This window comes from Nicrophorus vespilloides, unplaced genomic scaffold, assembly GCF_001412225.1.
Source record: "Nicrophorus vespilloides isolate i.1.1-1 unplaced genomic scaffold, Nicve_v1.0, whole genome shotgun sequence".
Classification (NCBI taxonomy): Eukaryota; Metazoa; Arthropoda; class Insecta; order Coleoptera; family Silphidae; genus Nicrophorus; species Nicrophorus vespilloides.
Genome location: NW_017099603.1, coordinates 6,043 through 20,217, shown reverse-complemented (window position 1 = coordinate 20,217; position 14,175 = coordinate 6,043). Strand labels below are relative to the sequence as shown.

At 36.2% G+C, this 14,175-nt stretch overlaps 1 protein-coding gene across 1 annotated transcript; it reads left to right on the top strand.

Moving 5' to 3' along the window:
* The first annotated feature begins 7,856 nt into the window (after positions 1-7,856).
* Positions 7,857-10,623, top strand: LOC108564843 (short stature homeobox protein 2-like). Its single transcript, XM_017924002.1, has 3 exons — positions 7,857-8,366; positions 9,917-10,107; positions 10,166-10,623. The coding sequence occupies exons 1-3, from the start codon at positions 8,195-8,197 to the stop codon at positions 10,586-10,588; spliced, it is 786 nt and encodes a 261-aa protein (XP_017779491.1). The 5' UTR covers positions 7,857-8,194; the 3' UTR covers positions 10,589-10,623.
* Positions 10,624-14,175: the final 3,552 nt, after the last annotated feature.

Here is a 14,175-nt window from a genome sequence, read left to right as displayed (position 1 = left end):
TTGCGCCTGTCAATCACCCGGCGCGGCCGCCCACGACCCAGCACAACAAAACAACAACAATTCCCTTTTAAATCTCTCTCTCTCTTCTCCACCTGGTAAAAGCGCTCATTAAGTGCAGCATACAAACCGCAACCCCTTTCTGCAAACTTATACACACACACACATTTCGCATATCGACAAATCCCTAAATCGAATGAGAATTAGCTGATGGAAGAGGCGCGAGCCACGATCGACCCTTTCCCCTCTTTTGTTTCTCCTACTGCATTCATCGCTTCATCGTCATGGTTACGATACATTTAATAAATAAAATAGCCCTTCGACATGGTTTTTTTTTCATGTACTGTCCGATGGTGATCATGGAAACGAGAAGAAAGAGAGAGTGAGTGAGAGTAAGGGTTGTAAACGAGGGATTGTGTTTGTGAAATCTATTTATGTAAGATGGTGAAATTGGTTAAAATATACGTGTAAACATTGAAAATATAATTATAAAAGTAATAATTAGAAGTTATCTTATTCAAATTTCGAATGCGAAAGATTTGACAAACGTCACTTTGACAGTTGACATCTGATAGTTGTTGTTTGTGAAATCTATATATGTAAGATGATGAAATTGGTTAAAATATACGTGTAAACAATGAAAATATAATTATAAAAGTAATAATTAGATGTTATCTTATTCAGATTTCGAATGCGAAATATTTGACAAACGTCACTTTGACAGTTGACATTTGACAGTTGTTGTTTCTGAAATCAACAAAACAACAACAATTCCCTTTTAAATATTTCTCTCTCTCTGTCTCCTCCACCTGGTAAAAGCGCTCATTAAGTGCAGCATACAAACCGCAACCCCTTTCTGCAAACTTATACACACAAACACACATTTCCAATTCGCATATCGACAAATCCCTAAATCGAATGAGAATTAGCTGATGGAAGAGGCGCGAGCCACAATCACCCTTTCCCCTCCTTTGTTTCTCCTACTGCATTCATCGCTTCATCGTCATGGTTACGATACATTTAATAAATAAAATAGCCCTTCGACATGGTTTTTTTTTCATGTACTGTCCGATGGTGGTCATGGAAACGAGAAGAAAGAGAGAGTGAGTGAGAGTAAGGGTTGTAAACGAGGGATAATGGTTAGATGATTTAGTGCCTCTTTCGGACCTTCCGTATGCATTCATGGGTCTCCGGAAAACAGTCCATTATTGTTACACGGAGGACACTGAAGAGGACACAACCCTTTCGCACCTACTACTACAACGAACGAACGTGTTTATCGTTTGTTCCGCTTCAGGATGACCCCTCATCCGTATGTGCTCTATGAGCCGATTTCGAGCACGCAACATTAGTTCCGCTTAATAATAGAAAGAAAAAAAAACTACATAGTTTCCTACACCAAATTACAATACACAATTTTAAAACAATTCAATTTTTAATGTCAAAGTAATTTAATGAAATTGACGTTTCCAAAAAAAAAAACAATTAAAACATTGCATTGGAAAAATCAATTGTTTATTTTTTTCATAGCCTACTAAAAGTAATATATCTTAGATTAAATAAGCACTTTCACTAATTACTTTTTAAAGTAATGGAATATTTACAGTTGAAATGAATAACCAAATTTACCGGTTTTCTTAATTTCCGTTTTTTTTTTCTTTTGATATATAATTCTTACTGTCTTTATTTTTCTCGAATATTTAACAACCCTCATGTTTTAAAGGTCCGGGCCACCTGATAACCATTGAGGGTGGCGCATCTTCGAAACGCTTTACGAAGTGAAAACACGTGCGTTAATTGGGTGATAAAGACGACGGAGGAACGCATAAATAAGTGCCCCAACAAAAAAAAAATATCGAAAGGAAGCCTCGACTCTAATTTATTTGCACTTCTTCCGCACCCCCAAAACATTCGGATTAGATTAACAACTCTAACGTATCTATTTATGTTTACTTTATTTGTTTCCTTTTTTCATTTCTTGTTTGTCGTTACCACAAGAAGGAGGTGAAAGAGAAGAAGAAAGTTGCTCAACAAACCGTAAATCAGCAAATAAAAATTTCTGGTTTTTCGCTTCGTCTGTCTTTCATTCAAACGGAAGAAGGGTTAATATGTTAACCACTTAAGTAATTACCCGTGGGGTGAAACTTCTTCAACACTTTCCTTCATTATTATTTTAGTTCCTGTTTTCATCTCGCTCTAGCTCGCTTAGATTTCCTCCTTTCATCTCATTTGAATTCACTACTCTCTTTTTTTTTATCGTCTTGTTCCGGGGCGTCCGAGACAAAGCTCCCGTGGGATCATCCTCAATTGAAAAATTTCAATGACAAAAACACCTTTCTCTTTCGAGGGTGCGCCTCAGGCCTCCTCATTTCCCACAGAGCAAAGACTAGGAGGAAGAAAAAAAAAACGACTCGCGACCCAGAAAAAAAAATTATATGTGCATGGACACAATGGATTCAGGGTCGCACCGTTCCTTCTCTCCCCTCTGGAAGCCGCACCTAAACCGAGTTAGACGGAGAGAAAGATCCTTAGGGTGAAATTTATAGATGCAAAAAAAAAACGATTTTTTTTCTTCCTCCTATTCGTTGCATAATGTGTTTTTTTTCTTCTGGCAATTCCTTTAATCTCATTATACCTATTAATTCCGCTCTTACGCAAAATCGGTTATCAAACTGTTACCATGGTTATCATCGATGTTCAAGATGCTAGAGAGATGCGTCATGGGAGAGATTTAACAAACTTCACTTTGACAGTTGACATCTGACAGTTGTTGTTTGTGAAATCAATTTATGTAAGTTTGTGAAATTGGTTAAAATATACGTGTAAATATTGAAAATTTTATGATAAAAGTGATAATTAGAAGTTATCTTATCGAGAATTCGAATGCGAAAGATTTAACAAACTTCACTTTGACAGTTGACAGTTGTTGTTTGTGAAATCTATTTATGTAAGATAATGAAATTGGTTAAAATATACGTGTAAACATTGAAAATTTTATTATAAAAGTAATAATTAAAAGTTATCTTATCGAGATTTCGAATGCAAAAGATTTGACAAACGTCATTTTGACAGTTGACATTTGACAGTTGTTGTTTGTGAAATCTATTTATGTAAGATAATGAAATTCGTTAAAATATACGTGTAAACATTGAAAATTTTATTATAAAAGTAATAATTAGAAGTTATCTTATTAAGATTTGGAATGCAAAATATTTGACAAACGTCACTTTGACAGTTGTTGTTTGTAAAATCTATTTATGTAAGATGATGAAATTGGTTAAAATATACGTGTAAATATTGAAAATATAATTATAAAAGTAATAATTAGAAGTTATCTTATCGAGATTTCGAATGCGAAAGATATGACAAACGTCATTTTGACAGTTGACATCTGACAGTAGTTGTTTGTGAAATCTATTTATGTAAGATGGTTAAATTGTTTAAAATATACGTGTAAACATTGAACATTTTATGATAAAAGTAATAATTAGAAGTTATCTTGTTGAGATTTCGAATGCGAAATATTTGACAAACGTCACTTTGACAGTTGACATTTGACAGTTGTTGTTTCTGAAATCAATTTATGTAAGATGATGAAATTGGTTAAAATACACGTGTAAACATTGAACATTTTATGATAAAAGTAATAATTAGAATTTATCTTATCGAGATTTCGAAAGCGAAAGATTTGACAAACGTCACTTTGACAGTTGACATTTGACAGTTGTTGTTTGTGAAATCTATTTGTGTAAGATGCTGAAATTGGTTAAAATATACGTGTAAACATTGAAAATATAATTATAAAAATAATAATTAGAAGTTATCTTATCGAGAATTCGAATTCGAAAGATTTAACATACTTCACTTTGACAGTTGACATTTGACAGTTGTTGTTTGTGAAATCTATTTATGTAAGATGATGAAATTGGTTAAAATATACGTGTTAACATTGAACATTTTATGATAAAAGTAATAATTAGAAGTGATCTTATTGAGATTTGGAATACGAAATATTTGAGAAACGTCACTTTGATGTTTGTTTTATTGTGTAATCATATTGCAAATTGAATATGTTGCATAATGAAAACATAAATGTGATTAATTAATAAAGATTTAAGTAATTGGAATGATGAAAGTGTCGAGAAATACCTAATCTTGGGTTAGTTAATATATCATTTGAATGATTTATCGTACTGTTGAGAGGAAAGATCTGGAGTCAAAGTAACGATGTTTAAACAGACATTAAGTTAAGGTGAATATATCTGTGTGTGTGTGTGTAAATATATAAATAGATTACTAGAGAATGAAGAAACCGCTCTCCCGAAGATTATTACGTATCATCATATCAAGTGGGCGAGATTTGTCATCACCGTTGACTTTGTCATATTTACGTTCTTCGTTTGTTTCATTTTGTTTTTGAAGATGGTTTATTCCCGTCCGTAAAGCAATGCCAGAAAACCGATGTGAAACGAAAAGAAAATAGTTGAGAAGAAAGAAGGAAGGAAGGATGATGGCGATGATGATGATTATGATGAAGTGAAGGCGTCTCTGCAGAGCCAAGACCGTCCCACGAACGGGCGGAACGACGAGACGGATGACATCCTCCTCAAACAAGTGATGCGTGCCACCGAATGTCACAGACCGAAGATCATCATCGTCGTTGTAGTCGTCGGACAAAGTCGATGATGGTTCGCATGATTTACGACCTCCGAATCGTACTCTGAACATTCCACGACAACGAAAGAATGCGACTGCTAATTGTTACCTAAACGGATTCGGCATTCCGGAAATACCTGAAAAATAAGCAACGAAGATGAGCAGGAAGTTAGAAGAGGTCGCTTCGATCTCGCCTCCTCTTCGATGTCTTCTCATCTCGACTTGACGTTGTAGATGTTTTTTTTTTTTTTGATGATTCCAACCAATCATGGAAACTCTTCGTCTTCGCCGTGGCAGACATCCGTCTTGTCTCTTCGCCGCAGTTAAACGCCACATCTGTAACTGTCACCCGGGGGACACGGCCACATGTCTAAATTTACCTACAACTTCTCTCTACTCTTCTATTAAAAAGCATAACGGGGAGCAACAAGCCATATGAGAAAACTCGAGCTCTCTCCATCCTCATCAAACCACCACAAGACAGAAAGAGACAAAAAAGTGCTTTACTCCTACACTCATAATTAGTCCTCATTAAAGAGCGCCAAGTTTAACCGTACATTTACACGCTTCCTCCGTATTATTCGCACAACGCAATACACGCGTAATCAATCATTTCTTTAATCGCTTTTTAACATTATTTCATTATTTTCATTAACATTGACACATTTCCTTTAACCTCCATTATTTTTCTTTTGTTTGTTACGGTTATGACAGTTTTCATTTGACAGTTGCGTAACGTCAAAATATGACGTATGAAACGTCATTGAGATATTTGACATTACTTCATATCTTAATTCTTTAGAACAAGTATAATTATGAAAATGAGATCATCTAAAGTAAGGAGAGAAAATAAATTTAAAACAAAAATAAAAAGAGTTGCAGTGGGGAAGTGTTAGACTAAATACTGGGAACTAGAAAAAACAATTATGTAAAGAGTTTGTAAATGAAGTGATGAAAAAGTGTTAAAATTAAAGTGATTTATAGAGTGTTACCATGAAAGAGATCTGGAAGGAAAGTATAAAGAGTGAATTGATGCATACTAATTTAATATCTTATTTTTATCATTTAGAGATTTCCATCAAATCACATTTAGATCAGATATCACAACAATAGAAGTTAAATTGGCAATTATATAGATTGCTGAATAGAATATGGAGGAATTGTGACATGTGGAGTTGAAAAACAGATGTTTTGACCGAACTAAATACTCTTTGTAACATCAACACTCTTTGTATGATCAGTGTTTGATACGGATGAAATAAAGAAAAACAAAACAGAGTAAAGAGAATTTCCTTTTTGCAAAAATATTTTTAGGTCGAAAAGATTAAAGTTGGTGGCACACGAGATAAATCAGAGAGCGCGCGCTGCAAATCCCGAAGATTTATACGCACGTCCGACCAAAGCGAGAGAAGAAGACGAACCGAAGGAACGAACTTAACGAACGATGCTTTGATTTCCAACATTTTTTTTTATATATATTCGTTTGCTTTGTCGTTGCTTCATTTTCTAAAAAGGGAATCAAGAAATCCGTATTATTATCCTGTTTCATTTGACGTATAAAACGTCAAAAAATGCTATTATCCCGTTTTTGCAAAATTTTAACCGCCGGATAATCGTTCGGTTTGATAAATGGATGTATCGATTATCCGTTTCGAAATCTATTAGTTGCGTTAGTTTTTGCAGAGCGAAACCCTCTTCAGCTGCTGTTGCGGTTGCTATTAAATTGTGTGCAATTTTTAATGAATGATAATAGTTTCAGTTGCAGCGGGCAGCCCGCACGCGCTCAGACTTCAACAACATCATCATCATTATTATGAACGTCGAATCGACTGAAAGTGAATGAAGAAAAAAAGGTAAAAGGTGTGCGCGTTTACTGGTACCAGCATAAAATCACACTTTACAATTACAATTCTTCGGCGGTGCGCGTTTACCTACACCGGCCGCCGTCGCTTCTACCGCACACTTCCGACCTCAACAAATAATAACGACGAGTTTGAACGATGTTGATGAAGAAGGGTGCGCATTCGATGCATTTCTATATAGGGGCTCGAACTGATTTACGTAAATAATCAATGAACAAACAAAGCGCGAAAAAAAGGTAATAAATAAATAGAAATGTATCGCAACAAATATATTTTTTTTCTATTCGGTATCAGCAAAAAGGGTTGAAAGAGTAAATAAAGAGGACTTGATGAAACGAAAATGTGATTAATAGATTGAACCCCTTTTTTCCATTCCCCGATTTCACCCCAACAAATAATCATCATCTGATTGATTGTTTCGATTCAAACGCGAATAGGTGTCATAAAAGAAGCGTTATCATTATATTTGAACGCCATTATTCTCAGATACTGAGGTTATATTAATAAATCATCAAATTATATTAAATTTTCCACATTCGTTACTATTTTTGTTTAAAAATCATTATTATTATTTTATCTGTTGAGGTGAGAATACTTAAAATATTTAGACTAAATTACGAACTGATTAAGGTTATGACAATTTTTATTTGACAGTCGTAACCATCCAAAATTTGACTTATAAAACGTCACAAATATGAATCTTTTATGAAACGTCACAAATTGTTAACTTAATTAAATTTAGAGATGTTTCCTTCAATGCTCCAATTGGAAAATGCAAGAGGAACGAAAGTGACATCCAAACATTGAATTATATAACTGTGTTTTTGTGAAGCGTCTAATGGAAATTGGTAACGCTTCTTTTATGACACGCCGAATTATAACGTTGAAAAATACGTTTTCGTAATTAGATTAGAGATGCTTCCTTCGATAATCTTGGTACTGTTGATGCTGTGAAATGGTCCAATTGAATAAAGCAAAAGGCGAAGGCAGAAGAGATGTCATCCGGAAAGGGAGATAAATCTGGGCGGCGGCGGCGGCGTCGAGTCTCCTCTCTGCCCCAACTGATTCCGGCCAATTAGGAAGGTGATAATTTAAAGTTGAATCGTTAAGCGTAGACAGCGAGAGTGAGATGGAAGTTAAGTAAGTTGTTTCGTTGCCTAAATCCGCCCCCTTTTTTTCTCTTTCTCGAAAAAAATAAAAGTCTTCGTCGTCGCCTCCGTTCATCGTCGTCGTCATCTTCGTCGTCATCATCAGAAGGGGTGTGTGTGTGTTCGTAGAGTGGGGATGCTGCGCCAACTAAGCCCACTAAAATATGACTTAGCGAGTCTTGGCAATCGAGGCGGCTTGGTTAGTTAGTCGGAATCTCTTAGTGGTCGGCATTATTAGATTAACATTTTCATAAACATCGCATTAATATCAATTTGGATACACGGATTGGGATAGACGCGGGTGCGAAGGAGAGGGCGAAAGCGCGCGCCAAAGACACACACACGCACGCGGTGAAGAGGAATTAAAAGGCGACTTAAGAAGGAATTCCATTTCTTTTCTTCTCTCCTTTTTTTTTTTCGTTTAGTCGAGTGCAGCAGCTCTTTGGTCCTAATTAAAACTTGAAGAGGAGAGTTTATTGGAGGCGACGGCCGCTTTCAAAATAAGTGCTAGCAATAATTGCGAAAACCATCATGATCTGCAGCGGCGGCGGCGGATACGGCGAATCAACGTCGGCGACGGTAGATCAAGAGTGCTTACGTGGACATTCCGATAACAATCGACAGTTTTCGGTAACCAATCTTCTGAGGCTCGGACACAAAAGATCTTTGGACATCGTCGATCCATCATCAACAAACATCGATGGTAACTTAATCTAAAAACTAAGAATCATTCAAAATCAACAATATTACACTTGTTTTCCCATTCCAATTAAGTAAACTTACATCAAACACTCAATTGATCTCATCAATTTGCAACTACTAAAAATTTTCAATGAAATAAATTAAAAAAATAATTATTACATTACATCTCGCTGAAACAGGTGAAGTGAAAACAAAACTTAGTTTCATGGATGGATCTGATGTAATGAGTTATGTACTGGTGCGTAGGGATGATGTAATTTACGACGGCGGCAGAATTTCCACGAAAACCCATTTCCATCACCATCATCAGAAGACGTGGAGATTCCGTTTTACTGCTCCACTTATACTATTCACTTATTTTAGATGGTCCAAAAGCACTTCAAAGCGCGAACATATTCTGTACACTAATTAGTATACAGCAGATAACTTTTATTGTCGCCACCCTGTTTTAATTGCATTTTGAACAACCTTTAAAAAAAAAACTTTTAAGTGTCACAAATAAAACCTCGAAATAGCAACATCGAAAAACCGAAACAAACACTTAGGATTCGACAATGCATCATGTAAAACAAATGAATATGTTGCAGTATATTTAAACGGCCGCAAATATCCGATATTAATGAGTTCGCGTTGAGGAAACGTCCGTCCCGTCTCGCATCAACTTTAGTCAAGATTAATTACGTTTAAAGTTTCGTCGCTCTAATTGCGCTTGCATAGAAATTGCAACGAACGAATTTTATAAATCACAACATAAATTATTGTTAACATTTCTAATTGTATGTATGTAATGAAAATTTCCTCATTTTACTCCCTGACTTTTCACGATTTTCCAATGATTCATTGTTTATTAACTAGCGCTAATGTGACATTCTTATTGCGAATGCAATTATCGTGCAAATAACTATTATTAAAGAACAATAACAATTTGATTTACACGTATGGAAATACATAATTGCATACAAATTCGTGTTGAAATCTTACACGTGTTACTACTTCATTATTCATGTCAATTTAAATAATTAGATTAGTTAATTTTAACTAATTAGTATATTTTTTTTTTATAATTATCTTGTTTCGATCAACACCCCTAAGCGAAATCGCAATCGGAGATGGCCGTTTTCGTTTGTTCATTTTTCACTTTTTTTTGTTTGTTATTTCCATGGAAACGGTGCCAAGAGATCTCGAGACACTTGGATGCGTTTGTGCATGTGCGAGAGCAGACGACGTCGCTTTAAACGCAATGCATCATGCAATTAGTGAATGATAAACCGATCCGTTTCTGGTCCAAAGATCTTCCACTTCTTACGTTTCACTCTTTTTCATTCTTTCTCTCTCTGTCTTTCGCAAGAAGAGAGGAGCAGATCAAACGGCCGCCTGTCGGTCTCAATGAGTTATATACTCTTCCCTTGTGTCGCACGTTTCCTCCTCCTCCTCCTCTGTCTCCTCCTACACCCAGTTGTAAGCCGATCCCGATTCATAACAATCATCATCATCATCACATGCCGACGACTCATTTCATCTTAGACGACGTTTGTTTTTTTTTCTGTGCAGATTTTGTGTGCGACGGTGGTGGCGGCGGCTCCGACAGGGATAAACACAAGAAACCTAGACGCAACAGGACGACCTTCACGACCGCCCAACTGTCTGCCCTCGAGAGGGTTTTCGAGAAGACGCACTATCCGGACGCATTCGTGCGCGAAGATCTAGCAACCAAAGTCAGCTTAAGTGAGGCCAGAGTTCAGGTAATCAAATCAATGTTTTTTTTACCAAATTCAAATTTCTATTTATTTTCTTCATCAGGTGTGGTTCCAGAATCGCAGGGCAAAGTTCAGAAGAAACGAGAGAAGCCTTTCCGTCGTCCATCAACCCGCACCATCATCATCATCTTTACAGGGTAAATTATCAAAGACACCGTCGTCGTTCGGTATCCGTTCGGATCCTCAGGAGCAACCGATTTACGCGCAAGGTTCTACCGATCTTCAGTACGTGATGCCTCCGTGGAAGTTCGGTCATTACGGACAGGAAGATCTTTACGCGAACACGACGATCGGAGGAAATCACCTAAACCATCATCATCATCTGAATCATCATCATCAGACGTGCGGTTTCCTCGGTCCTTCGCTCAACTATTGCCCACCGAACATCGCCCCTTCTTCAAACCGTCTGGACATAAGCGGCTTAAGATACAGACCGCACGAGTTCACAATAACGCCCCAAATGTAACACAATCTTCTATAAAAAAAAACAACCGCAATCAACCCGAGATCAACAAATTAAGAATTTACTAGTGCTTAATATTAGATACAAATGCACATATATTTATATTTATTAAAACATATTTAATATTAATTGCAGAGCTATTTATATAATATATCTAATAAAGAATATTAATTACTTCAAAACTTGATCAACTTATAATATCTACATCCCCTACATTAATTATCATTTTTTTTTTTAAAGAGTTTTATATCAATTTATTTATTGATATAAATCTCTCCGGCCCTATTACTACCCCTTTCGGGTTTAACAGCCACCACAAATTTTTGTTGATTTTCGGAATTGAACCAACGACCTTTCGTATCAGATTTTTGTGATACAGGCGACCAAAATTATCATTTAAATTGGCTTTCACACAATGCAAATATTCAAACTGAATGTATAAATAAAAGACTATATCTGAAGAAGTGAGCGCCATCTGCAGGACGATAGCTCGATTTATTTATAGATGAATTTTATTTGTTTACTTGTTTGCATATATTACTTAACAGCCAATTTGAATTTATCGTTACATTATTAATTATTAAACTATCCAATTAGACGATTTAATTAATTAAAGTAAATTGAAAGAGATATTATGTAATCCCATGGATTATTGTTCCATAATGCAAGTTGTGTTGCATATACTACTTTTCTTTAAATATAATTATTATATAATCTACTACTTAGTAATTGTAATTGCTTATGCATTAATTTAATTTATTGATAAATAATTTGTGTAACTACTTCACTTTTTATTTGTTTAAAATGAATAAAATGTAAAATATTATTACGGAATTATGAGATAAAAAAAAAAGTTGATTAATTTTATGTAAATTTACAATTAACGATAATTAATTTTCAATTGGAGCATAATGAAACGTAATTTTGAGAGAAGATAAAATTAGTAAACTGGAATACTAATAATAATAATAATAATTTATGGTAATTTGCGTAAAGTATCGATGAAAGCGTAAATGAAGCATGCATTTACATCTAATTACATCAAAGTGAGCTGAGAACTGTTAATCCGAGCTCTCTTTCTCTCTGTCAAAATGTTTTCTTCTTGTTGCTTAATTTTGTAATTTTGCGTAATTTCATTTCAGCAAGTAGAAGAAGAGTGTAGAGAGTAAAGCAAATTTATTCGAATCGGTCTTTTGATTTATTTACGCTGCTGAACGGTGAAAGTTAAACGGTGTATAATTTGCGAGAGAATGAATTTGAATGAATGAAGGGATCTTTGATGTTGCCAATGATGATGATGAAAAGGTGCGGTGGAGGAACGAGATTTAAATGCGCAGTGATAGATGTTTAAAAGTTGTAAGCCGCTTTTCCGAGAGTTCGGATCGATCACGATGATGGTGATGATGGTTCGGAAAAGCGCGTGCATTCATTCATTTGTTGTGATCGTTGCGTGTTTAACGGTTCACGTAAGACGTTTATTTCGTTTGACGGCGGATGGAAGCTGCCAAAGCCACAAACGCATACACACACACACACACACACATCGTACGTCTCCTTCATCCTGTCCTAATCCTGGCTGGGTACGGCATCAGCTGAGGTGAGTCAATGGGAACAGTTGCAGATGATACCCCACCACCACCACCACTACTATTCCATCTCCGTCTCTCCACATCTACTCACCTATTATCCATCTCCTTTCATCCCTTCTGATCCTTCGAGCATCGCATAACTTCCTGATCACCGCCCTCCGTAATGACGTAATTCCCGATAGATTAATGCACATCACCGGTCCCGTCCACTTCATCCCTTCCTCCACCTCCTCCCTTCGGCGACATCGAAACCTTTTGTTTTCACAACAGCATTTTGTTTTTCTTCTCTCTTTTTTTTTCACCTCTATCATTCATCCCCATCCTCGCTTTCGGAAACACGTGGCACCAGTCTCACACACGTGGATAGCACAATTAATTGCAATTTACATCACTCGCGTTAATTAAATCTCATCTCTCTCTCTCTCCATACTCTCCAACCTTCGCGCCCTACGGCCTATTTTTTTATTGCGATATTCCTCCATCATTTCGCTTTTGTTTTTCGTGTCCCATCCTTTTTTTTGCCAACATCTCCTGACGTGTTATTATTTCAACTCTCCTCTCCTCCCAAACATGCACCCACACTCAAAGAGCTGTTCACTTTTTATATAACTCGAACATCCGGCGTTTTCTACCAGGGGAAAATTCACATTTCAAGAATCAGTAGTCTTAGAAATTACTAAAAATATTCATACTATATAATAATTATTGTAATTATCTAATTAAAGTAGTTCGCATCTTTTTCACTTCAAAATTTATTATATATTTATTTATAAAAAATGAATTTTAATGAATTCTAATACAGTATGTGATGAAAAGAAGCGTTAATATTCTGTTTTTGAAAATGTAATTAAATACGTATAGAATATTCTTGAATAACAAAACGTGTGATTTAAAAATATAGTGTTTACATATGAACTTTGCATTATTTGTGATTTGTATCCGTGTTCACTTTCTATGTGACCCCTTTTTATCTTTCTTTCTCCCCAAATCTATTGAGTGGCGTGTCGACACGTGACCCGAGATTTGTTTCAATTAAAAGGATCACTTGTTTTTCTTTTGTCCGTACATTTCGAGTGGGCGATGGTGCAGCAACACGTGACACGACTGGTAATTGAGGGTCGCGAAATAGGGTGAAGATGATAGAGGAAGGTGAATGAGAGAAGATGGTGATGGTGTGAGGGTGTCGTTGATGGATTTGCGGGCATTATCATATCCGCATCCAGATCTTAATCTTTGAGTAGTCTGAGACAGGGGAGGGAGCTGGAAGAACCATTGATAAGTTGTTAGGTGTTCATTTGTCACGGGCCGTCGTCGAGTGCGAATGCGAAGAAGGAGAAGGATGAGGGGAGGATGAGGGAGATAAAGAGAGATAGAGAGAGTGCAGACAATGGTAGTGGTGGGATTGAGTAGAAACCCTCTTGAGGAAGTGCTCCACTCAGACCTAGTGACAGTGTCATCATCTTCCATTAGCCACCACCAACACCATCGCGACATCATTATTTAAATGGATATACTTTAATGTACACGCAGCGAGAAGCAGAGAGAAAAAGAGATGAATTTTATCTTTGCATTACGTTTACCTCACGTTTCCATACAAAGAGAGAGAGATAAAAGATATACGAGTAGAAGTAACAGAAAAAGAAACCGTTAACATAATGTGCATATTGATTTTTCCGTAACAGTAACCAAGGCAAAAAAAATAATAAAAACAAAAGTAAACCCGAGATCTCTCTTTCCTCTCCTATATATGTATATATTTAAACAACCATCACTGCATGTAGTTGTAGGTAGAGAAGAACAACTGTGCAATACACCTTGTAAAAACAAGGGTGGCCGTGTGCGCGCTTGAGGGCGGAAACGCACGTCGCGTAATTGAGTTCGCTAAAAATCACAAAAATCTCGACGTCTTCGGTTTTCGCGGCAATAAAAAAATAACAAACTCACCTGAAACAATCGCAGCGCGGATGAAAATGTAGATCTTTGCTTCATACGTAAACTGTA